Source organism: Harpia harpyja, chromosome 10 (genome assembly GCF_026419915.1).
Source record: "Harpia harpyja isolate bHarHar1 chromosome 10, bHarHar1 primary haplotype, whole genome shotgun sequence".
Taxonomy (NCBI): domain Eukaryota; kingdom Metazoa; phylum Chordata; class Aves; order Accipitriformes; family Accipitridae; genus Harpia; species Harpia harpyja.
The window spans coordinates 25307934-25333879 of record NC_068949.1 but is presented as its reverse complement, the minus strand read 5'-3'; the positions used below and the strand labels follow the sequence as shown (position 1 = coordinate 25333879).

The 25946-nt window shown below is 45.2% G+C and overlaps 1 protein-coding gene across 1 annotated transcript; it reads left to right on the top strand.

Moving 5' to 3' along the window:
- Positions 1–10847: 10847 nt before the first annotated feature.
- On the top strand, positions 10848–24682 carry ANXA8L1 (annexin A8 like 1). The gene is made up of 13 exons (XM_052799976.1): positions 10848–11062; positions 11165–11211; positions 15211–15301; positions 15565–15659; positions 16803–16916; positions 17757–17847; positions 18479–18558; positions 19177–19236; positions 19777–19870; positions 21672–21767; positions 22015–22073; positions 22894–23016; positions 24409–24682. The coding sequence occupies exons 2-13, from the start codon at positions 11191–11193 to the stop codon at positions 24463–24465; spliced, it is 981 nt and encodes a 326-aa protein (XP_052655936.1). The 5' UTR covers positions 10848–11062; positions 11165–11190; the 3' UTR covers positions 24466–24682.
- Positions 24683–25946: the final 1264 nt, after the last annotated feature.

Genomic DNA, 25946 nt, shown 5'->3' with positions numbered 1-25946 from the left:
TTCTGCATCCTGCTGAGCCTCTGGGCCATGTTTCTTGGGTGCAGACTGTTTCTTCATGATAGAAATAGGGGCCCTGCAGAAATGTCCTAGGTCCTGTGACCCAGAACACCTCACATTGGAGGTATACACTTTTCCCTCTGATGGCAGAGGGATATGGATATAGAGCATGAGTCTTCCCAGAGGGCACAGGGGAACACAGCAGTCAAGGCATATCCACATGTAAGAAACACGCATGCATTTGACACAGGTTACTGAATAAAGCGACTCTTTCCTTATTGATCATGGCTCATGCACTGTTAGGGCAAAATACTAAGTACCCTCAAATGTTTTCTAGTCTCCATTTTTTTCAGTACATAAGAAGATGTTTTGAGCTGAAAACAGGAGTCCCAAGATTCCCCTTCATCATCAAAGGCATATTTGGCCAACCAAAACCAATAGGAAAATATGGCAAGCATATGTGGCAGCTCATCCTCTTCAAAACACAACTGTGGCTGCTTTGTGCTTCTCTTTCCTTGTGCATCAGGAATAGTTTAGTTAAAAGTGAACGTGCCTAGAGGTAGCAGTTAGTCCTGGTCAGCTTTAAGGTTTTTTTCTCTTCTTTTCCGGATTTCTGATCCACCTGTGTAAGGTGTGGGGGATCTTTGGTGATAAGGGGATGCCAATGCAGCAGAGAGGCTGTTGGGCCTGGTTCCAACTGGGAAATGCTGCAACATCCTCAGCAGACAGGTGCCTTCAGAAGGTAGTTAATAACCCTTACAAGCCATCATCATCATGATGGTAGACTTGGGTCTACTGTGGGTCATGAGGACCCACCTGCTCCAGGAATGCACACAGCACGTGTCTGAGATGCCACGAGTGACAGCCCGTCCACCAGGACAGTCACAGAGACCCTGCTGCGGTCTGTCTCTTCCCAAGCTAGCAGGTACAGCCCGGTACTACTTGGTGCCTCGCAGCACTTCTCCTTCTCTAGGGGAAAAAGTGGGCAGGGAGAAACTGTAGCTCTCTGCAGGCTCTGGAGTTTCCCAGCCCTCTGTCTATTTTTGCCAATACTAATGGTTTGCATTACTGAAGTGACTCACAGGTCAAAATAGGAAATAGCTCATTTCCCTCCTGGCCACGCACAGGAGCGAAGGAGCAGGTCTGCCTCTAACCCAGGCCAGCCGAACCCAGCACTGCCCCGGGAAGAGCAGGCGGGATGCTTCCCAGGTGGCCTCAGGCAGCAGCTCTGCCATGGTCTCCAGGAAGATATATCCGGAGGGTGAGTTTTCTGCATCCCTCATGAATCCTGTTGTCTTTTCCTGAGCCATGCACAGGCGGTGGTCGTCTGCTCCCCGGGGGCACAAGCTGCAGCCTACTGGTGCCAAGAGGGGCTCTGAGGAGTTGGCAGAGCACCCCGGGGTTCACCAACTCTGCAGAGTCGTTCATTAAGCCTTTCCTTCCCTCCTGTGATGCTACTGCAGGCAAGTCAGGCTATGGCTGTTTCTCTGCCCTCTGTTTTGTGCCTCAGTTTCCCTTGCTGTAAGGACAGAGCCCAGGTCTGGCTGTTTGAACTGTACAGCTCAGCACTCCTGGCCAGGCAGTTTCTGCAGCTGTAGCTGTGATGGCTCCTCTCAGACGCAGCAGCCACCAGCTTTCCTTTCTGGGTACCTTTGCAGCTCCCCCTGGGGCAGAGGGAAGAGGCGGGAGAGGCTCCTGGTGCTGGCCATGCACATGACTCACATCTGGCATTCCAGTATTTTTGGTAGTTCAGCAGCAGCCCCAACTCAACAGCAGGAAATAAGTGTAAAAATAGCCTGTCGGTGTGTTTGCAGCCAAGCAAAGTGCATGATGTCTCTCTGCCAGGATCTGGCCCCAGCAGCCCCTTTCCTAACTGGCTCTTGGAGAGCTGCATGCAGAGGATGAGCTGTGGAGAAGCACTTGCCTCCGCAAGCCTGCTGCTGCTCAGACAGCGGGCTGCGGGCAAATGTCAGCCCCCAGAGCCTGTTGGCTTGTTATTGTAAGGTTTATCCAGTGAAGGCTGACAGAGCCTTTCCCAGCATGGGTGCTGTGAGACCCAAATCGAAGCCAGCCAGGAGATGCTCCTTGGCAGGGCTGTCACCTGCGGAAGGGAGGCCACTGCACACAGGTGCGGGGCCATTATGGCACCTGGTACCACCCCAGGGCGGCCATTTGGGCTGCAGCCCCCTGACAGCGCTCGGTGCTCTGGTAAGGTCAGTGCAGGGCTCTCTGGGGCTGAGGAGGAGGATGGCAGCCATGGTGGTCGGGGAGGCAGGCCTGGCCAGACTGCTGCTGGAGGGCAGGGCTCGACAGCCTATTTCCCACAGCGGAGCAGCCCACTCCAGAGCAGAGTGGGAAATCGGCATTGCTTTAAAACAAAAAAAATCTGTTTCAAGCTGGTTTTGCTGTGGAAACCCTGCTTAACCCAGCAGTTCCAGCTCTAGCAACAGCTTCTTCTACTGGCCACAAAGTGCACGTGCTGTCCGGGTACCCTCTGTTCGTCTGTCCTGCCAAGGAGCAGCTCCCTGGCTGTAAAACCTGTAGGCCACATCGCTGCCATTCTCTCTGATCCTCCTCACCTTCACCACTGACCAGCATCTGTCTGAGCCACCGCAAGCATGAGGTCCACGTGCTCGGCTGGGGCTTGCACAGTTACTAGGCAGGGAGCCGCTTGCTGCTGGAAATATGTGCTCGCCCTGGTAGATCAGGTTGCTTTTGTCCATAGTGCTGCACACCTGTAATCTTAGAAGGGAATTTATGTAGATACGTATCTATGTGATTGAACTGCTTCATGTAGACACACACGTGCGCACACTCACATCAGGAGAGAGAACTGCCTTTTGATAGAAATAGAAATTGGAAATGTGAATTGTAGAAGTCCCTTGGGATAAGAGTTTTAATTTGTTTCCCAGTTACCATTGACTTGAGGTGCAATGCAGTCCATTTGCTGTTCATATAGGAATTGCCTAAGTCTCTGCTGAGATTCCCAAAAGCTCCTAGGACCAGAAGCAGCCATGCTGACCTAACAAAAGCAATCCTCCAGACATCATGCAGCAATGTGATGCTTTCCTTAATGTCCAGCATTGGAGAGGACGACTGTCTCCCAAGCCAACAGCATCTATTGTTATGCATCTTGCACCAGACTAGCTCCCTGCAGTTAAAAAAGGTCTGATGGCTAAAAGCTCCCACTAAGGTTCAGTTCTTGGACCAGGAAGGGTTCAGCATTTCTAGGCCATTCAATAGCAGAGCCACAGCTAGATAACTGTAGCCTGGTAATCCCACTGCTCAGTGCTCTCTGTTTCCACTGCAGACTGACCCACAAAGGAACCTTGGGATAGGCCTTGGGGCTGTCACCTTTCCTCCTTTGAGCACTCCTAGACCTCTGCCACAACCGGTCCTGCCTCAGCTCCTTCCATGGTCAGTCTCTCTTTCCAGGCTCTTTCCTTCACCTTCCTCAGAGCCACTCCTTCCTTGGCCATACCCCTGCCCTTGCAGCCTCCATGCAGAGCCGAGCTGGTAAGTGGCAGCGTGTATGAGCCCATGCTGTGTTTTCTACACTGCACTTCACACAGGCACACTCACTGGTGAGCTGTGACCTGGTTGCTGTATCACTATCAAAGAGACACAGATCATCTCTGAAATGTGCTGAGTAAAATCCTCCAGGCAAACAAGCCCTGACTATCAGTCCTCTTCTGTTCTTGCACCTAACTGAGCCGATGACAACGATTCCATGTCTGAAATGTTCAGTCCTCATTTATAACCTTTGTGACAAAAATTGGTGCTGAAAATAACCCACAGTTTGGGACACAAGGTAGTCTGTTGAGGCATGAATGAATACTTCGTGCCATTCTGCAAGTGAGACACTGTGGCGCTGTGAGTCTGGCTCTTGGGAGAGCTTGTTTTAATTTCTTGCTCTTTCCATGACCCTCAATACATCCTCCCTGGTTTGACCCAGTGGACTCTTATCACCTCACTGTGACAGAGGGGCTGGTCTTAGATCACCCACCCATATCTGGCAGAGGTCTCCAAGAAAAAACCTGAACACTTGGAAGATTTTCAACTAACACGACTAGACCAGAGCCCTCAGCTTAAGGAGAGCTGGCTGTTTTAGCAGCACTATTGCTATTTTTAGTGCCTTTAATGCAAAAGTCTTCTCTGTTACAAGATTATTTGCCCTGTTTTCTGTTCTTGTTACTACAAAAACAATTTGTGAAATATGTTGGTTTCTCTTAGAAAGCAACAGCTATTGTGTAAGCACACAATAAAATACAAAACCAAACAATTCCCCCTCACACATTCCCCATAGCTGTGAATTCTTCAATGAGTCCTAGAAGCTGGCATCCGGGTGAGGAGGAGAATGTGTAAGTGTCCACATTGTTGTGAGATCTGGCTCAGCGACCTGTCTATACCTTGAATGACAAATTGTCACAGGCAGACCCATTTATCAAAGCCTTGCTCCTGCCCCTGAGCGCAAGCGAGTGCTCATATAAAGTGTCCCCAGCGGTCTGCTTAGATGATGAAGATCATAGGTACTTGAGTAGAGACTGAATGCCATGTCCCCAAGAGAGGAAAGCAATATTTCATGTCTCTTTGCCTCTGTTTTCCTTTGTCAAGATTTTGAGACACAAATGCCTTTGCTGTGTCTACCAAGACATCTGAATGTACACAAATAGAGGTCTGGATACCAACTGCAGCGTTACTTGTGTAACTGGCATGGCCACACTGACTCCAGTAGTGTCACTGCAGTTCTGCAGGGGTGGGAGGGGAAACAAAGTCAACCAAAAGGCCATGTGTCTGGCTCAGTGCTCACTGAAATAATTGGGAGCCTTTCCACTGGTTTTACAGGTGACAGAGGAAGACAGAGAAACATCTGCACCTGATGGAAAAGTTCTTCCTAGTGTATCAGTCCTATACCTGTTTCTTTTGATGACAATGTCATGATAACATCATGCCCTAATAGTCTGTGAGCTCTTTAAACCAGCGATTGCTCTTTGGCTCCCTACTTCTTCAAACTCAACAAGGACATGATCTGAAGTGTTTTAGGCCCTTGGTACTAGCACCCAGACACAGTACTACTATGCTGTGTTCTCAGACTGTGCCACTGAGCAATTAAAAGCCATCATTCCAAGCTTAGCCAAACTAGTTGCATCTCATGGAGCGTGCTCAAGGATGCTGTCTTCAGTGTAGCCAGCTGTAGGCTGGAATATGGCCACTTCAAAGCTCAAGACAAATCTAGCTGTAGAGAAGGACATGAAAAAGAACACTAAATGCAATCAAAATGAGATATATAAGCAGACAAGGAGCCAATGCCAAAGCTGGATGTTCCCTGAAGCACTAGTATTACCTCTAATTTTACCAGAAAATCAGAAGCGACACCATGTTCTCTTGGTTTTTAACCTTAACCTCCTTCAGCACAGATCACTCCACAGTGCTTGAACTCTGTGTGGATCTCCAGTCATCCAGATGCAGCTGCTACTTTTGGGGCAGTACTTCATGATGAGCATCAAGGTGAGCCTGTGACGGGGGCTGCTGGCTCAGTTCCGGCTGTGGAGTGAAGCAAGTCAGCAGGGGCTACAGAGAATGGCATCAGGTGGTGGCCCCTGGTGCCAGCTGTGTCCAGCCTACCCCCGCCCTCACCAGAACAGCAGGATTTCTGAAGAGTTATAATCGTCTCCTGTCCCTAACCAAAGGCTTCCCTCTCCTCTCCAAGCTAGGTATTGTGTGATTGTGGCTCTTGGCCATATAATGACATCGGTAGATACCTGGGCTGATCAAGAAGACTGGACACCTACATTGTACACCATGCTAGCAGTGTAACAAGCCTGCTATTTTTCTACCCTTAGTAAAAGTAATTTATGTCTCCATCACTACTAATAAGTGTGTAAAAGCTGGAGAAAAGCGTATCTTACCAAGAAAGGCTGTCCGACACGCCAGTCAATGCAAGCGGTGAAGGGTATGTTGCTGCCTTGATACAAACAGCTGGCCTTCAGACACATCCAGGGACTTTTTCTCTCCTCCTTTAGGCTGCTCTGTACCAGTCTGTCTCCATCACAGGGTCATTTCAAGCAGCAGGACTGTCTTTAATTGTGTACAGGCACCTGTACTTATTCTGTCAAGGACTACGCAAAAACCAAACCTCATAGAGGTAGGTGGGGACATGCACAAAATATTTCACAAACAAGGATCCAAAGGCTTCCCGAATGCTGCCTGCCACCCACTGCTGGCATGTGAACTCCTGGCATCCGTCATGTCCCCATCAGACCCAAGTGAGCTGCCTTTGCCCATTTTTGATTCAGAGGGTGCTTTCTTTGTTGGCCTTTGGGGTTAAACAAAAGCAGCAATTCCCTGCTTTGTGTGGGGAACGGTTGTTAGGGCGACTGGGAGGAATTCCTTGGCAGGAAAGAAAGGAATGAGCAGAAAAATGCTCAGCTGGAGTCAGAAGCAGAGCAGAGGCAGAGCAAGCCAAGGGGACGTGCTCTGCTGTGTTTGTGTTAGTGCCTCACCCTGGCTCTACCACCGGCAGCAGAGGGGCCCTGTGCAGCAAAGGTGCTCTGGAAAGGCGAAGTCAACACACCCTTCGCTAACCTCTGCAAAACCTCTGCGCAGAGTCCCCTGCAGCACTGGCTGTCCCTGCTGACCCCGGGGCTCGTCCTCCTGAGCTACGAAGGTGCTGAGGGGAGTCAGCCCTGAGTTTTTACTCTATTGCTGCTTCTGTGATTGAACACCACCCCCCCCAGCATAGAGATGTGAATTTTCTCTTATGATACTTGGCACAAAGCTGCTTGCGGTTATAAAGGAAACTTGGAAAATTAAGCTGTGCTAGGGATTTTCAAATGGAAGTAATCCTATTTTGGGGTCATTTTCACTGTGGAAGATGGTTCAAAGGCACAAGAGGAAAGGGCAAGATGAGCAGCGAGCTGCCAGGTAGGGGAGTACAATTTTTTTAGGCTTTAGCAACTCTATTTTTGCATTACAGATGCTCTCCTTGCTCAAAACTGCTGCCTTCCCCATCTGCTCGTTTTCCCCAGCTCACACCTCTTTCATAAACAGACAATAACTTTTTGTTTGGATTGGCTTGCTAGCAAATTTACACAGCTCTCTCATATAATGATCTGATTTCAGGTCATGGTGAGCTGATTAGTAGATGTAAGGGCATTTGCTCTTAACTGTGAGGGCATTCAGCTGCTCATATACATTTAAGTAGTGATAAACAGGAAGGAGAGGAAAAAAAAAGGGGGGGGGGGGGAGTAACGGCAGCAGCAGTAGAAGAAGCAGAAGGTAGTGCCTGGTCTCTGGACTTGTTTACATAGTGGCTTAAAATCTGTAGGATGAAACTAGTGCAGTTTGCATAGTGAGAGAGTGCAATCCTGTCTGCAAACATAGCAGCTGCTGTGGCAGGAGACTGCTGTGAGTCGCTGGAAGGTAGGGCAAGGTGTTAATAATGGGTGTTGAGCTAAAAGGCTTGTAAGTAAGGGCGTAAGGTCCAGACCTGAAAAACATAGTACCGCATGAGTTTGGTGATTTCTTTTCTGCATAAAAAAAGAATCCTGCAGTTTGCTGAATTGGGTCCTCATCAGAGCTATAGTTCTACATGATATTGCTTACAGACTGGGTTGGAGAAAGTTAGCTATTTCTTAGCCTTGTAGCAGAATACCTCTCTCCTGTTTGGTCTGAGGAGTATGCTCTAATTTCCTCAGATTTAAGTAGTTATGTCATACAATTACCAGATTATTGATGTGCACAAAAGTATCTGTGTTTGGTCTGTTGTTTCCACAATGATTCCACTTGATTTCCAAGTTCCTGGCTGAAAAAACCAAACAAATACAAACTTTGGGGTGAAATTCCCAATGGGCTGTACTGTTCTTGTTAGGCTTGAAAAAGTTCTATTAGAGGTGAAAGCCATGGAGTAAGTGAAATTGCTGAGCAGTTGAGAACCTGGTTTCCATAAGTGTTCATGTTCTGAAGCAGTCAGCTCCAGGCCTGAAACTTTCCAGGCACAGGGCCAGATTTTACAAACCTACAGGTGGGATTGGGGAAAAGGGGGTTGCCTCTGCACCCTAGAAGACTTTAGTCATCCTCAGTCTAAATTAGAGCATCCTTTAGACTGCTGTCATTCAACCTAAAACAGAACAGCCAGAGCTTAATGGGTGGTAAAATCTTCTTGAAGTAATGCCAGTAATTCTAAGGCTATCAGCACCTTTTTGTCATGCCTTAAATATTTCGGGCATTCAAAAAAGGTTGAGCAAAACCCTGCTTGTGACTTTTTATAACTTTCCTTATGCTAATTGAATATGGAGCTGCCCTGATACAATGTCACTGATTCAAGCTTGGAAAGTCCCAAGGGCTTGGTCAAGAAAAGCTAAGTACATAGGTAGCATCTTCATATTGTCTAGCTGTAAATTGATTTGGACCAAATGGCTTAAAAATGCACAAACCAAACCTGATCATGGTGCATGTTCCTCTTATGCTGGAGGTTTCTGCCCACTGTTGCTGGCCACTGGCTGTGCTGGGTGTATCAGCAGGAGCAGGGACTCCCTGAAAGCCTAGAGGAGGCCTGTGGATGAGGCTGGAGAAAGATTTACTGTGCAGACACTCTACAGGTATCTGTATCCACAGCACAATTGAGCCACTACCCAGGTATTCCTCCTGCATATTGCTGAGACATGACTGTATTTTGTGGGGGTACCACAGTAGAGTACCCTACAGTACAAGCAAACAGGATTGTTGTCCGAGTCCCGTTCTAACCACCTTAATATGATGTTGGGCAGTGTTTCTGTTGACAGTCTTGTTAGTGCGTTTGGAGTTCGCTTTCCAAAAAGGAGTATTACCTGAGATGCAAAAATGGCCTCGAGGTGGGGGGAGTGAGACAGTGAGTCTTGGGAGAACCCGTGCATCATCTTCTGTCCCTTTTCTGAAGTTTTACATGTTCCTGAGGGTAATCACTGAGCTGTATGTGAGGTTGTGACTTGCATAGCTTTCTGATGGCGTAAAAGATGTGTGTGTGTCTCTGGTACACAGTATGAAAGTGAAGGAACCAGGGATAAGCTTACTCACATACGTAGCATGTGTGCTAAGGGAGGGACGAGAAGTGTAGTAAAGATGAGTCTCTTCATTTTTTAAACCTGCTCAGTTCAACAGCATCTGTGCAATGAAAAGGGATATTGGACTGTAGTGTCTGCCTCCTGCTCCACTGCCCTGCAAGTGCTGACTGCTCTGGTCTGTATTACAGCTGTGCAGCGCTGCTCTGAGCCTTGCTGCAGGGTTCAGGTTCTCCAGACTTTTCCTAGACCATCCATATTGATTTCTTAAATTCTGGTCAGTGTTTCTCTGCATTAAAATCCCCTGTTGTGTCCGTGCACAGCCTTTCTAGTTCCTGCTGGCAAGAATGACCACTTGGGCTTTTTACTATTTTCTGTCTGGTTTGGTCTCTGCTCCCCTCTGTGACCTACAGCTGTTCGCTGTAACTCTGCCATTTTCTGTCTAGAAGGGCTTCTTTGTCCTTGGAGTCCTCAAGAAAGCTGACCTCCATGGCAAGCTGACCCAATTAAATCCTAACACAGGGAAAAGGCATATGTAGCCAGCCACACACAGCCTTGGGATCCAGCAAAAGCAAATCCACCCTGCTTGTGAATCCGCCTTACCCCCAGGAGGAGGAGGAATGAAGGCCCACTCATGAGCTCTCATTGCTGTGTGCTGTTGATGAACCTGCCTCTCAAACATGGCTAGAAGCCAAGCCAGAGCAGACCCTAGCAGCATGCTTATCATGTCAAGGGCAATGCCTCCTCCTTCACAACTTGCCCTAGCCATGATGGATGTGTTTGAGGCAGGAGCAGCTGGCACAGCTCGTTCTCTTGGGAATAGCCAGGGCAGCTTCCCAGGCCATCGGGGACCCCACTGGGTTAAGTGAAATAGCAGTGTGTGGGAAGGAAATAAGAGAGGCCCATAGTTTAGTGTTTACCCAGCATCCCATGAGGGTCTGTAAATGTGAGAGGGGACAAAGCTCCTATATAGCAAGTGTTAAGATATAGTTGGTGGGACCATTTCCATCAGGGCAGCTTCCCACTTAAAATAAATAAATAAATGCTGGCACGGGTGGATTCTGACAAAAGTCTAGACAGGAAAATATTGCTATGACCATAACATATTTCAGCTGATTTCACAGAAACATTTCTCCAAATTAAGGCATTACGAGCTGTTGAGCTCTTTTTAAAACAAACACAAAAAGGGAAAAAAAAAAATAACATTTCACACACTACTCCTAAGCCTTAACATGTCACAGCAGCTAGTGCAAGCCCTATGACAACTTAGCTGGGGTTGTCATTACTGAAAGTTATTAGCCTTAAACGTGCTGGTCCTATGTTAGCCTAGAGATGCTTCTTGACACATGCCATGTAAGACTAGGTATGGGATAGGGGAACCTCCCAAGTCTCTGTACAGTCTGCTGCTTTATTGAGCTTTACTGTAAAGTGTACGATGTGTATGGTGTGGGGTGTGGCTGTGTTTGTGGTGTGTTTTGAGTTTTTGGCTTTGGTTTGGTTTGGTTTTTTTGAAATATGCTTTTTTGTAGGAAGGGAGGTAGAGGAGGGTTTGTCAAGTTTCTCAAGTCCTGTTTTGCTGTGTTCCAGATTGGTAGAGCTAGAAAGAGTCCGTAATAGTGAGTGAGTGGCTTATTCGTTATAGCAGAACTCATCGAGTCTCAGTGGAGTTTTATGCTGAGAAATTACCTGGTTGTAATTTGCGTGTTGTATCTGTGCCAGAGGCCACAATGTTAACAGGGAAGGGTGTGTATGGGGAGAAGCACTGGAAATATTACAATGAGCTTTAGTCAACACGGTTGAATGTAGGGCTTCTCACAAGGGAAGCCTTGTTTATTAAGCAACTTGATCTCTCGCTGTGAGATCATATGTGAAAAACAGGTTGAGCCATGTCTGAGGGCGTTGCCCCGTGGAATCTGTAGATAAGGATGGTTTATACCTAGTGTTCCCAGCACAGAGGCCAGTTACATTCTGCAGCTTCCAGAGGGAATAAGCTTCCTGAGGAGTACAGTTATTCAGGTTTTCTTGTGGTAAGTTTATTGAAAAGAACTTTTGTTTCTTCCTCTTCTCCCTCTACCCCCTTCAAATCTCTGACCATGAGGTGTGATATGTGTGGTTTTCTTCTCCAACAGACCCAGGTATCACTACTGAGACTGCAATGGCATGGTGGAAGGCCTGGGTAAGTAGAGGAAATATTGAAGCAAGACACCCTGATTTTTTTGGCACCATAATAAGGTAACTGATGAGTTGCATCAGGCACTGTGTGGGAATGAGATGTTTCCCTTTAAAAATCAATGAGACCTATTTACTGGTTTTCTGACTATAAAGTAGCATTCAGCACTTCAAAACCTTGATTGAGGAAGGTTGTTAACATGATTGCTGGCTTTAAGAAGAAGAGCAGACTCTCTCTGGTCCTTCATTTGAGAGTGGTGTAGGGGGCTGTTTGTGTGCCTGTGTACATGGGGAGATGATACCGGGCAACAGCAAAGTTACACAGCTGAGGTCTGCAAGCTGTGGCTCCTTGTCCATTCCCTTCTCTTGTGGCAGTGAGTTCAGGGCACAGACCTGTCCCCATTTTGGTCCCCAGTTGCGCTGACAGGCTGTGGTCACAGAGGGAGATGTGGTCAAGCCACAGTGTCTTTTTAATATTGCAATGACAATGTGGACTTGAGCAGTCTGTCTGTCTGCTAGAAACCAGAAATGCTGTGTATGTTCTCTTTTAAACTCTTGTGGCTTTGGGAGGAATGTGGCAGGATGGGGGGGATGCTCATGGGGTGCGCTGAGGCAGCCTCCGGGGTACGGCTGAGGCCAGGCAGCAGGCAGCTCTGGTGATGAACACAGCTCTGCTGCCATCCACGGCAGCTCTCCCATTAGCCTCTGTGGAAGGCCAGACTTTATCTCCAGATAACTATAAGCCAAAGCCTAGAAGAGACCTGCTGGAGACATGTGATGGAGCAGTACTGGTAGAGAAGACTTCTTTCCCAGCCCTGTCCCCTGCCCAGCACCACTGCCAGTAGTGCACAGGCTTCCTCTGCACTGCTTTTGTCTTGTTTGTGGAAAGATTTGTCCCAGAGTCCCCCCACTTCTTGTTGTTTCAGCAGCCTGTGCAAGGGGTGAGCCTGCACTGAGGCTCAAGGGCTGTTGCTCGTCTCCTACCTGGGGCACTGGTGGTCCTGGCATGGGTGGTTGAGCAGGGGACAAGGGGCCTCTGCTGCCACATGCCAGCAGAGGTACCTAGGAAGCATAGGAGAGAGCTGCCTTGTAGTGTATTGTATTACCTCAGGTGCAATACGTCATCAAGGAGTGAGAAACCACTTTGCACGGACTTGACCATTTTTCAGGTTCTCAGTTACAATTTTGCAACTGAGGGGTGGGAACTAGAGAAAAAAACAAAGCAAAACCTAACTAAAATGCCTTGTGGGGTGGCGAATACCAAGCTAATTCCTACTTTCCTTCAGTAAGCTTCAGATAGGAAACTTTCCTGATATCAAAATATATCATGATCTTTTTTTTTTCCCCAGAAAGGTTAAAATTGTAATCTTCCTTTCTGCTGATTTCCCTTTGCCTCCTTATTTCCTTTTGGATGTTTAGTATAGTAAAATGGATTTTTTTTTCCAAAGCTTGGAGTAGCTCTCACTTTAATTTTTCCCTTTCTGCTGATCTGTTCCCCACTACCCCACAAGGTGGAAATCATCTGAAAACTTACTGTGAGAAAAGGAGAAAAGCTCTTGAAAGCTCCAGCAATCTTTTACCTGTTGGAGTTGTAGGGGGTGAGGGCATGAGTAGGAGATGAGAGGGCAAAGGAAGGATGGTAAAAGATTGTTTTGGTTTTCTAAACCCTTCATTAAAAATAGAGTTTAAAAGCAAAAAGAATGAAAAATTGTGAAACTTTCTCAGAAACTTTCCACTGAAAAAAAACCCAGTAACCCCACCTGTCCCCAAATTCCAGCTTTTCAAACCTAAACAGTAGTTTATTGAAAATATTTTGGTAGGAAAACTTTTAATCCCCCTCACCTTCATTTATAGGTAAAATGTCTCAGAGCATCAGCTGTAAGGTATGCTGATTCCGTTGCTTTCATGCCAATTACTCATCTTCATGTGAGTTACAAAGATGCCTTGAGTAGTTTCAGTTAGGTAATTGTAGAATCAATTCATCTGAGAAACAACCCCAAACTGAACAGGGTTTCTCTGGAAACCTGTTGTGATTGTACCTGTGCTGGAACAATTACATACACAGAGAGTGAGGTGTATGAGTGAGTCATGAGTGTGCTACTTGAGCCAGGATGGGCTGTAAATGTTTATTGGAATTAGTACCAAAAAAGGCCATAGTTTAATTTGTTTCCCCTGCCTCCAAATGAAAGCTCAGCTTTGCGCTCCCTCTTTCACTCTGACTGCCCTTGCATGCAGCTAGAGAGCATTGTCCATCTTTTTCAGAGCAAAATCAGATGGATGAGTGTAACCTGCTTTCCAGGGCAGTTGTGATGGTGCTGGCTGACTTCACAGAGGACCAGAAAAGGAACACTTGCAATGGTCCTGCCAACTAAGCCAAACTGTTCCAGGCTGATGACAAACTGTTGGGGGTGGCAATGCTTTAGTCTGTTACTGCTCTTTCTGCAGTGACAGCTTCACCACAGCCTTAAACTTGCTGCTCAGTAATCATTGGGATTCAAAGCTGCATCTATTGAGAAGTTTCCTGTTAACACCATCTGCTTCACAGCTGCTCTTTCTGCTGGGAGCAAGGTGTGGTAGCACAGGAGTCTGTCTCTGTGCTGGCTGTAGAGCAAACTTCTCCAGATCTTGCTGATTGATGAACATCATTGCCTTACGGTTGCTTATCACTGCTCCCAGAGCTTGGCTGGCAAAGGGGCTGGCCTGCAAAGGTGTGCCAGCTATATCTACTGGTAAAGCACTCAACAAGGACACCTGAGCTGGTTTACCCACAGCCACCCTGAGGACAACTTGGATGACCTGGAAGGACTCTAAGAGAAGAGGGGTAGACCCCTCTTTCACACAAGAAATAAGAACAGAAGGGATTTGCATCATAGCAGGAGGCTGGTAGGTGGCACTTGGTGGTCCATGTTATGCAAGTCAGACAAGACAACCATAGTGATTCCTTCTGGTCTGTAAGCTGTGATTTGAAGGTGCTTTTTCTCTGACTGTGAAAGCCATCCCCTTTGAAAAATCCATCAGGTCATACTGATTTCATTAGTTCAATATTAACCTATCCCTGCAAGTAAATTTATAAGAATATAGTCATTTCCTGGGGCAACTTAAATCTCTCTGCTGCGAAGAAAGAGAAAATTGTGTCCATTATTGGAATGAAGTGGTGACAACTCTTTATGCCTAACCACTCTTGTGATCCCCTGTTGATAGGACCTTATTGTTAGAGATGTGTCAACATATTCAAGCCAATCCCTTGACTAACAGCTTTTGTTAAATTGAAGCTCTTAAACCTGGGTTCTGATTGATGGCCCTACTACCTTGTGGTGACTGGAATAAGTTTCAGTGTGTCTTTCTGCCCTGGGACTCTCGCACTGGCAGTGCCTTAGGGGTCTGTCTGGAGGATTCCTGTGTAGTTGGCCCTTGGTTCAGAGGAGAACGTCAAACCTGCACTCCTCCAGATGGATTTCTTTCTTCAAAGTAGTCTCTTGGCCCAAATCCTTCCAGTGGAAATGTGTCCTTCTTGAAACCTGCTGTGCAGAAGCACAGCAGCAGAATAAAGCTGCTGCTTAGAAAAATGGTATGTGAGAGTATGACTATTCCATGGAATCGAAAAACTACGTGTAAAAACTACCCTGCACCAAACCTCTGGGAAATGCAGCATGATACGATAGCATACATGCTGTGATGCATTGTATTTAAGGGGTGAATAGGAAAGTCTAGCCTACTCAGCTTTTTCTGCCAGACTGCCTGCAGCTAGTGACTGTTGCAGCAGTGTCAGTCATGCTTTGCACTTCATGTTTCTGCCAGGAGCCAAAGGCTGGTACAGGCAGGTGGAGGCAGGAAACTTGTGTTCTCTTTGGAGCTCTGCTCTGCTGAGAGACTTTGAACCAATCCCCCCACTTTTCTGTGCCTTCCCCATGTGTAGGCAATGAATAATCTTAATGTTGTTTCAAAATACTTTTTCTTCAGCTAATGAAAAGCAGTGGTGAAAAGTCCTGTATTTTTCTTCTTTCAGAGTGAAGCAGAGGGCAGGTCCATGACAGGTGTTTTAAACTTTGACCCCGCACCTGATGCTCAAACTCTGTACAAGGCCATGAAAGGGCTTGGTGAGTTGACTCCAACCACATGTAATTCTATGTTCTGCTTATAACTGCCAAGTTGAAAGGCATTCCTTAAGAAAGTTGCAGCCAGATATATCACTTTTTTTTAATGTAGAAAATAAAAAATTAAAGTTTCCTCAGTACATACTTAAACTTCTACATGAAGGCAATGAACCATGGAAGGTTGTCTGAATATTTGAATTGGGATTTTGGGCTAGTCTCAACTTATTCTATGCACTGTGTTTATGGCTTATTGTTGCTCTCCACAGGGACTGATGAACAAGCTATAATTGATGTCCTAACCAAGAGGAGCAATATGCAGCGTCAACAGATTGCCAAATCCTTCAAAGGACAGTTTGGAAAGGTTCTTCCAAAACAAAGTCATAATCAGTCACTGTTTCACTGCATGCAGGATGTAGTAAATGGGTGTACAGTTCATCCTGCAAGCATGATGCAAACAATATGCAGGTCTTTTGCAAACAAGTAGATTAATATTTATTAGGCCTGGGGTGAATGTGTGAAATTAATTTTTGGTCAGAAAAAACTGGTTTTCCCCCAAAGATTGTAAATTTTTTTTTTTTTTGTAAAATGCCTTTTGACCAGAAATATTTTTTAAAAATCTATTTTAACTTAAAATGTAACTTCATATTGTTTTCAAAGCTGTAACAAAAACTGAATCTTTCAGAGTGGCATTTTGAGTAAAATATTGGTTTGGGGCCCTTTTAAATGCCAAAGAAATTTCAATTTAAAGACTTATTTAATTACATTTGGAAATTCTGAAAATGAAAACAAACTGCGGTTATTGACAACCATGTTTTCCTGTGGCTATCTTTCTGTCTTTGATAAAAATCTTACTTTTATTGGGAAAACTTTTCCACCAGAAAACTCTGCCACCAGTCCTACTCTGGAGACTCCAACAACCCTTGCTGGAAAGGGGACTGCCATGCAAGGGCCTTGGAAAGGGAAGCAAATGGTGGGGAGGGCAAGTATGGGACAATGAATAGAGTGCTTGCATCCCACTAAAACAGGGTGAGTCATAACCTAAAAAAACCTGCGTTATAGTAAAAGGAAAGTTTGAAATCTGTCTTCAGACAGACCGCATGCCTGATTCTGCAAAAGTCCTGGGTGCATGTTTATATGCAGGCTTTGGGAATCAGCTCGGTCTGAAGCTACATCCCTTGCTCAATTCAAGGCCTTCAGCTGCCTGGTTCTGCTCACACAGTAAAGCAGGGTGGAGGAAGATTTTAACCTTCCCTACTCTGCTGCAGAATTAATTAGTACCTGGGAGAAGCTTGAGTACTGGGACAACAGGGAATGTGGAAGGACCTAGACAAATCCCCTTTTGGATTTAGGTGCCTTTTTCAGTCCCAGAACCTTTTCTAATAAACTATCAATGCAATACTGTCATTCAGCTTCATTGTTGTAAGCCGTGGAGATGGAAACAGCACTGGGCATTAAAAACATCCTGTGAGGCTTTTTATGTAACTGTGTGATGCATGTTTAACAGGATCTGATTGAAAGCCTGAAGTCTGAACTGAGTGGCAACTTTGAGAGGCTCATTGTAGCTCTCATGTACTCCCCATTCAAGTATGATGCCAAGGAGCTCTATGATGCCATGAAGGTAAGTGAATTGCATGCTGATACTTAAGTAGTAGTAGCACAGATACAGTGCTAATTTCCTGTAACTGTGCTTATTAATGCAAGTGGTAATAACTGGACTGTTACATGATTAAGTTTGTTATTAGCAGTAGCCTTTGAGAAATAGCCAATTGTACTATTAATGCATATTCTGGGGGAAAATGCTGCTTTAATATTTAGGACTGTATGAGAGTTTCTGCAAATATGTGTCTCATAGAGCCTGGGGAAGGCAACAGCAAAACTAAATTCGGCTTTGGCAAGGAATGAACATCCACAGATTACAGTCTTCAGTTAAACACCTCTTTGCTGCTTTCTGCAGTGCCTCTCCTGAATGGAGCTCAAGGACACAAAGCTACTGCCCTGACACCTCATCTGAGATGTGAAACCTTTAAGAAATCAAGAAGTGGTGGTGCATGGGCCAGGCTGAGTTTGGCTGGGATCCTACCTATTGATAGAGTATCTTTTCAAGTTTCAGATGCAGAGAAGTCTATTAAAATGGTACAAAGATGGACTGACTAGACAAGCATTGGTCTCCCTGCATCCCTCTAACACTGTCTGTCACCAAAGAGCCAAATCCAGAAATGCATTCCAGAAGTGCAGGGTTACGTAAAATCATCCTTTACAAATGAGGCACCTCAGTAAAAGAAACCGTGTTCAACCCAAATGTGCTTTCATCATGACAGTTTCTCACAGCTCAGCACATAGCCTAACACTTTACTGCCATCAGACTCCTCGCTTGACCATACTTCTCTAGCAATAAATTATACTCCATGACTAGATGCCTTTCTCCACCTTTATTTCTCCACTATGTTTTCTATTAAAGGGTGTGGGAACAAGTGAAGGTGTTATCATAGAGATCCTGGCATCCCGGACGAAAGCACAGATCAAAGAGATAATCAAGGCCTACAAAGAAGGTAAAGTGCCTGGGGCTCTGATTTGTGTGGTCAGAGCAATGTGTGACTGCCTGATTGCACAGCAGGAATGGTGTTACCAACTAGCACTGTCAGCAGGAAAATGGAGTTCTTAAAAGCAAGAAGGTGTAACCTAACTCTGCTTTCAGCCTGGCAAACAGAACATAGCTATGCTGAGAAAATTTGAAAATCCCTTTCTAGGTCTCCATCCAGCTACAGGAAGAGGTCAGCAAATCACAAATTTGGTTCAGTTTGGCCACACTGGCTATTGTCAGAACGCAAACAAAACTATAGCTATGTGCTTGGCTTTTTCTCCCCATTAAATACACTCTAGATTGGAATTTATCAAATATGTATTTGAAAATATTTGATATCTTTTTGGTCCCTTAAACTATGTCTGCAACATTAGCTGTATGTTTATGCCTTGGACATCAGTGGAGCTAGTGACTCAGTCGGATGCGAATGCTGACCTGGGTATCACTGAGGGTGTGAGCTGATCTCAGCCCTGTTTATTTCCCTAGCGACCTTCTTGACTAGTGTCAGGCTATTGTGTGTCCCTGGGTGACTGGTAATATCCTGACTGTATAACCCAAATAACAAATCCTTCCCTTGTCCTTCTCTTTCCCTTGGGTAGAATACGGTTCTGATCTGGAAGAAGACATAAAATCGGAAACAAGTGGCTACTTTGAACAGATTCTGGTTTGCCTTCTTCAGGTAAAGCTACAGAAGAGAAATGAGGGTATAAAGATCTTTGCATTTTTCTCTTCCTTTTCGGAGCAGACATGCAATAGAAGAGGCAATACAGTCATGATCACCAGATAAACTGCAGAGACAAACATGTTACTTGGATCTGTGTTTCAGCTTCAGTGTGACTGAAGCAGGGAACCCTCCCTCCCTTAGCAGCAGTGAGAGAGCTGGGAACTTAGCTCTGCTGCAGGGAGACACCTCACTTTTACATATGCGTAAAGCCGTTGCACTCTACAAGGGTCTTAGAAAACAATGCCCCTCAACTATGATTCACTGCTCTTCCAGGATCTGTGCCCTCAATGCTGAGTGCATTTGGATGCATTTATCCTGTCATGTTTTCTGAATTTTCCTGCCTAGCAGCAGAATAACTTAGCGATTTTTTCACTCCACTTTATATGACTGATTTCAGTGCCTTTCAATGAAGGAGTTAGCACTTGTGCTGTCTGAAACATTACTGCTTGAGTACTCTGCAGAAATGGATAGCTGAGAAGGATAATGATCTTTGCCCAGAATGTACACTGTAATCCTTATATATGGAAGAATCTTCATGAGACAAAATGGTTACCTTTCTTTTTCTTCTCATAGGGTGAGAGGGACAATGCCACTCTCTATGTGGACACAGCACTGGCTCTTCAGGATGCAGAGGTACTGTCAAATGCCTGTGATAAGTGATATGCCTACCTCGCACTTGTCTTGAGCTTCAGAGTGCTTCAGTGGGCAGCAAAGTCCTGGTCAGCAGAGGGTTGGAGGCACGATAGCTTGTGGAGGGGTGGTCTTCAAGCAGAAGCAACTTGGGGTTCTTCAATTTAGCCTGCATTGCTGAGTCTTGCTGTTCCAAAGAGTGATGAGAGCTGGGCTTGGGCTCAGCTGCTTTTGATAAGTGAAAATATGAGGGTATGGTGGAGCGGGACAGCAAAGAATAGGGAAGAGACCTCAAGAGTATTGTTGGCTGCTTCAGCTGCTGCAGGAGGGATGGAAAGGGTGGAGATAGTGGCTGCTCCAATTTGACTAGAAGACATAGTCAAGGTTTTTCATAGTCAGCCATTCTAGGACAACAGTCTAGCTCGTGCAGTATTTTAGGTTACTTCAAACCCCTTTACCCTAGCAGTGCCTTAAGCCAAACTCTGTTCCTTTACCAGCTGCACACACAGAACATCTCTCTAACAATTGTGTGTTAAATTACAGACTCTTTATGCTGCTGGGGAGAAGATACAGGGCACTGATGAGATGCAGTTCATCACCATCTTGTGCACAAGGAGTGCCACACACTTGCTGAAAGGTATGGAGCAGAGCCCATACTCCCAAGCCTCTGAAATGAGAAAGCACTTCAGCCAAGAAGAGGCAGGGCTATAGATAGGAGATGGGTGGTCAGAAATAAGTATCTGAGTCTGTCTCCTAATCCTTGGTCACTCAGTGACCAAAAGCTGCCAGCAGCTTTCATGAAAACTTACAAAGACAGTGCTGCTGAAAATCAAGTGGCTTATCTAGGAGTCCTTATACAGTGGTGATGGCTGGATAGTATAGCTGTTCTTATGATGGCTGGATAGTATAGCTGTTTTTATGAACCCAAGGAGAGAGAGTGAGTCCCTTTCTAACTAGGTAGGAGCATGCAGTGGACAGGCCCATGACCCCTTGGATGTGGGTTCCTCTAGGAAAAACATCACTGAAAATGTAGCTGGTTATTCAGTGCTGGAGAATCACAGGGTGCACCTTGCATTTCTGCCCCAGGTTCTTCTGAGAGCATCAGAGGCTGCTGGGATGGAAGACACTAATGCAGCTCCAGCTAAGGGAGCCCTCAGCTCCCCACTGCCCTGTGCAGCAGAGACCTGGCCTTGTCATCTCATGAATTTTGAGGCAGTCCAAGGCTCTGACTAACAGATTTTGTTATGTCGGCTGAATCTAAGCATATCAAGTGCTGTGTAAATCAGCTGGACCTAAACTGATAAATTTAGCTGGTGACAAATTAGGTATGCCTGAGTGTTTTTTCAAGCTGAGGTCTTCTGAAACTGTTTTCTAGGCCCTGGAGGCCAGCTCCCCCTTGTGTTTCAAATTTATTCTCCCAGCATCACTTAGAAAACAACAAAAAAAGGTGGTCTCTAGTCTTTGGCTGTGTCTGCCTTTAAGAACTGAATTTCAACCAGTTGTTGTCACGATGCAACCTACTTTGGGATCTACTGTATCACCAAGAAAGTAATTTCCTCTGTCACTGTTTATCTTTAAAACTTGAGTGTAATTGTTGCAGCTATTTTTCTTTTTTTTATACGTGGAGAGTAGGCCTAAGTTGAGAAGGTTGTATCCATCTGCCTATTCTGTGGTATTGCCTTTCCCCGAAGCATCTGAGTGTTAATGTTAGGTATCTGATCTTGAATGCTGAGCAAACTTCATTAAGATGTCCATTGCCTTACATAGCAGTTTTCCTTCTTTCCTTGTCTGAAAGCTAGGGATCAAAACTGAGATCTGTAATTCTGTACCTTGGAGTATCCAGAGTGTATAAGGTGAACAACAACTCCATTGCTGAGCTTTTGTTAATGTGGGAGTTCAAATACCTTGGAATCTGCACCTGTGTTTTGCTCATCTTTTCTGAGTTGTATTTTTAAAATTGTGGTTGAAATAGTAAGTTTTCCCAAACTTTTGTCATCATTTAAAAGTCCAAGGGCCATGAGCAGTATAGTCCTAGATTTAATTTGATTTTATTTTGGCTTCTGAAGCTAGTGAAATCAACAAAGACCGAATGACAGAGTTGTGCCTAACCTTCTGTTGTCTGCTTAATTTCTGTGGTTAAAGACAGTGATGAAGGGCCAGATTTCTAAATGAATATGAGGTGACTGAACTTGCATTTTCAAATGAAGGCAGGGAATTAAGACCCATGGATGGATTGGCTTTTTGTGAACGTTGCCATCTATTTTTGTAGCTGATTTCTGGGCTTGACTAATGCCTCCTGAAGTTGGTGCAAATGGGGCCATTGCTTTAGCAGGATCTGTGTTTTCATATCACCACACAAGCAATACCTGTAAATATTGGGCACAAAATGCCTGAGCAGTTGCTTAGTAAAAAACTGAAGTTCTTTGTGTTTCAAACAGTGTTTGAAGAATACCAGAAACTGGCTGGTAAGAGCATAGAAGACTCTATCAAGAGTGAAACCCACGGTTCACTTGAGGATGCCATGCTGGCTATTGGTAAGAGTGGCTACATTTCCCTTTCTTTTGTCTGAATCTGCTGCCTTTTCTCCTGCAGCAGTTGACTGTTATGGGATGGATCTACTTTATAAAGGTATCTGGTAGGAAGGAAAGGGTACTTCTTCGGTAAGATAAACTCAGATCCCAGGGGCACACTGAACTAGTGGAAAGCATGTTGAATCTCTGTTACCTGCTGCCCTGGACTGGAATTACCATTGATTCTTCCTGAACCTTTTTGTATGCCTAGTGAAATGCACCAGGAACGTCCATTGCTACTTTGCAGAGAGGCTGTACCATGCTTTAAAGGTAAGACTCTTCATTGTAACATACTTGTTTTCATAATGGACTTAATTTGTAACCTGACTTCCACCAATTCAAATTAGAAGAGCCAAGGTTTTGGTGAAATCCAAACATCTTGGGAAGAAAAGAACCCTTTAAGCTTGAAATACCAAGGGAGTCTGGCTTTTCTGACTTAAGAGTCTGCAAGGAGCCCAGTCCCACCTTCTGGAACATGTACAAAACTTCTGGAAGAGGCTTTTCTAGGAGGTTGATCATGGTGGAGTTTTGCCCATAGTGTTAACTTAATAGACTGGACCACAATATTTTTTTTTTAGGAAGCAATTCAATGGCAGCATAAAATGAAAGAGTTCCAAATGGGGACACATAAGGCATCTGCAGACTGTGCCCCTGTAAATCTTAACTGATAAGTAAAAGATGTCAGCTCTCCCAACTTTGTGGAAAGCTGAGATGACTGATTATTTTTGTTACCAATGTGATCTTAATTTTCCTGTGAGTGATTAAACAATATTGATTGAAGCCAAGTGTTGCATGGGTGATGCTGCAGAAGGACAACATGTATTCAGTGCCCACTTCCAACTCTGTAGCATGTTTGCTTTTGCATTCAACATGTGCCATGACTTATAGTACACTTCCATGGTGGGCTTGTGGTATTAAGAGTGGCCCTTGGGGGGGGGCGGGGTGGGCCTCCAGAAAGAGAAGCAGATGTGCTGCAGAACATGTGCCAAGCAATGTTTGAAAGCTGACTCCTCCTGTCCTGGACCAGTTTGCAACAGCTTATCCCTTGAATGCCTGCTAACATCACAGACTGATATATCTGTTATTCCAGGGAGCTGGCACCCATGATGGGACTCTTATAAGGGTGATCGTTTCTCGACGTGAAGTTGACTTAAATCTTATAAAGGCTGAATTCAAGCGTATTGCAGGAAAGTCTCTCTCCAGTATGATTTTGGTAAGCAAGATTTGATATGGTGGTTCTTAGCCGTCACATACATTCCTAACCTGTCCAACACTGCGGAATGCTTCCGTGGTTGTTTTTGGTAAAAATGTCATTTCTGCTAAGATCATAGCTCTCCTTCATTAGGCCTGCTAACAGTCATCTCCTTGAGAGACATACATGCCTGAAAGGTGAGTCAGACTGTATGCTCTGCATGTGACTTGGGCAAAGCCAAACCCAAAGAGAGACTGCTCCAGGTTTTTCATGGACCAGACTCTGTGTCTGTGCACCTCATGTTCTCCTAGATAAATCTAGATTCATTTAATCCTCCCTATTATACCTTTCCCACACCTTTTCTCATCTGTCTCTGCTGTCCTTAACTACCTCAAGCCAGTGCCATATAAGTCAAAACAGTGCTGGGGTTTTTTGTTTTCTTTTCTTTTTCTTGGTGGTGGTTTTGTTCTTTGTGGGTTTGGCGGGGTTTTGTTGCTGCTGCTGTTGTTGTTTTGGGGGGTTTTTAGCTGACTTAAACCCAGATGAAGGCCTGGTCTATACTGTGGTGAGATAGGTTTAGATACTGAACCTTGTCAAAGCTTATTGTAGCTTTTGAGGTTTGAGTCTCAGCTCTGAGTGAATGACCCTCCCCTATTAGGGCTGAAATGTTGGGTTTTACCATTTGTCCTAAGGACTCTGGGACATTCCTCTCCCCTAGTGCAAATGGCACAGAAACCCTATCCTTAGCAGTCCCCATGGGAAGTCTGGTTCTGTAACGAAGGCCATTTCTTCTAATTGACACTGTCAGTGTCTGTCATGTTGATTAATGATCAGTCTTCAAGGGTCTTTATGGAATATTCATTCCTTCTGAGAAGTAGAACTGGCTTTACACCTGTCGTCACAAAATATTCAAAGTAAGCAAATTTTTTATCTAGTGATATTCTCTGTAGTGCTTCTCTTGACCTAAATGGTCATATTTGTGGCTTTTTAAAAAATGTCATGTGTCAGGGTTAACTATACTGCCCTTTCTCTTCCTGTAGGGGAGAGATGTTACACAAATACCCAGGGACACAAAATCTGAACACAACAGGCTTGATTGCTCTCATTCATGTTGACTTTGTGCTACTCTGTGGGATGGAGTCCTGATCAGTTGCTCACCTAGATTCCAAAGAAAAGAATTGGACTTGATAAATGTTATTTCAGGTGGCAGCTACAAGCCTCATTTCTCTGTTCACTTTTGATGATGTGTCAGCTGGCAGTAACTCTGCTGAAGTCTGGCTTGCTCTTTCCAAAGTCCTTTTCCTGTGTGAGCATATTCCATGGACTGACAAAGTCAGCACTTGGAGTGTGCAGAGGAACTTCCGCATTCACCTTTTTATTTATTTATTTATTTATTATTTTTTCACCTGTCAGGATGACACCAGTGGCGATTACAAGACAGCCTTGCTGAATCTCTGTGGCAGTGACTGACGAAATCTAGGAGGAAGATGTTGAAATGGATCCGGAGAAAAAATTAACAGTGAACAAGGGTCTGAAAATGTACATGCAGAAAATCTTTCCATTGATCCAAGTGGGGAGGAAAAGGAAGATCAAATTAATGGTCAAGATTTCCAAAGGTTTCTGAAGGATGTGGATGTTCATTACACATTAAAAACTATTCACTTCCCCAACACTTTTTCAAACACAAGTGGGAATGTTTCTTTTTTGTTTCCATTTTGTTCTGTGCAATTTCCCTTCTTTTTTAACACACTGTGAAGGATGGCACTTGGATGTGAAATTGAAGGCTTTTTTTTAAACCCTCTGTAGGTGTTTCACAAGTCTGAGCAACCCTACAAAGCTTGGCTGTCCTGAAGCCTTGCTAACTTCACTAGGACAAGCTGGTACAGCATTGACCATTTGTTTGGTGGTAGCAGGGTGGGTCTGGAAGGAGTCCCAGATATTAATGAGGCTTTAGGGCATGGGTCAGAATGGAGAATTCAGTCCTAGGGGGCTGGTTTAGCAGCCTTATCTGCATAACTTCAGTGGCAGCTCCCCAAGGAGCAGGGAATGGCAGAGCTAAACTGGCTGTAAGCATGTGAAAGTTGAAAGCTGTGTGCCTGACTTCCTTCTTGCTTGTGTGAGTGTCTGCAGGGGTAGACTGACAAGTTCAGGGTGTGACATCAATGTCAGGCTGTGGGGAAATCAAAACTGGGGCAGATGATTTGGTTTTGGTGAATATAGGATATCCTGCTCTTGGGAGCAGACCCGTTTCTGCTCCTGGTTTCACAGTAACTTCTCAGAAGTCGGTGGCCTCCCTTGGAAGTTCCCCACCATGTCCATGACTGCACCTACCGCTTGCTAAGTGAGGCCCCAAATTTGGACAGTGATACAGAGAACAAGATGAAATGCTTTGAGAAGCTTGGGTCTGCCTTGACCAATGATTCTCCATGCTTAAAGCAACTAATTTAAATGTGTAATTACCAAAAGTCATTGTGTTCTGAGAAGTAGCTTCTCTGATCAAAGTGGGTGAATTTTCTGGCAGAGGGGTGGTTCCTCCCTTGCCCTGCTGAAATAAGCAGGAACTGGTGCAGTAAAAGTGATGAGCTCAAATAGTCTTAGGGAGTCCAGGACCCAGACGTGGGGTCAGGGGCTCTGCATCCCTCAGATGAACACGAAGAGGAGGAGGTTTCAATCTCTGATCCTTTAAGTGCTTGTGTTTCCAGTGATATCCCAATTTCTCACCTGGACTAAAATGAGTTGGAGGCATGGCTCTAGACTGAGCATCAATGGGAGATTCTTCATTCAGATTTGGGGGGATGTGGGCCAGCTCCAGGCATCAAAGGACAGGGAATCACACGTCCCTTCTGCTGGCCAGAGGACCCGCTTGGTTTTTCGGAGAGCCACTTGTTCTCATTGGCACTGACGATCAGCCTTCCCCCCCGGTTTTTCTGAAGAGCAGGTTCAGGCGCTAA

Coding starts and splice junctions, on each gene's coding strand:
- ANXA8L1 (XM_052799976.1), top strand. CDS start 11,191: ATGGCATGGTGGAAGGCCTGG. Junction 16,917..17,756: donor AGCTCTATGATGCCATGAAG/GTAAGTGAATTG, acceptor TTTCTATTAAAG/GGTGTGGGAACAAGTGAAGG. Junction 17,848..18,478: donor AATCAAGGCCTACAAAGAAG/GTAAAGTGCCTG, acceptor TCCCTTGGGTAG/AATACGGTTCTGATCTGGAA.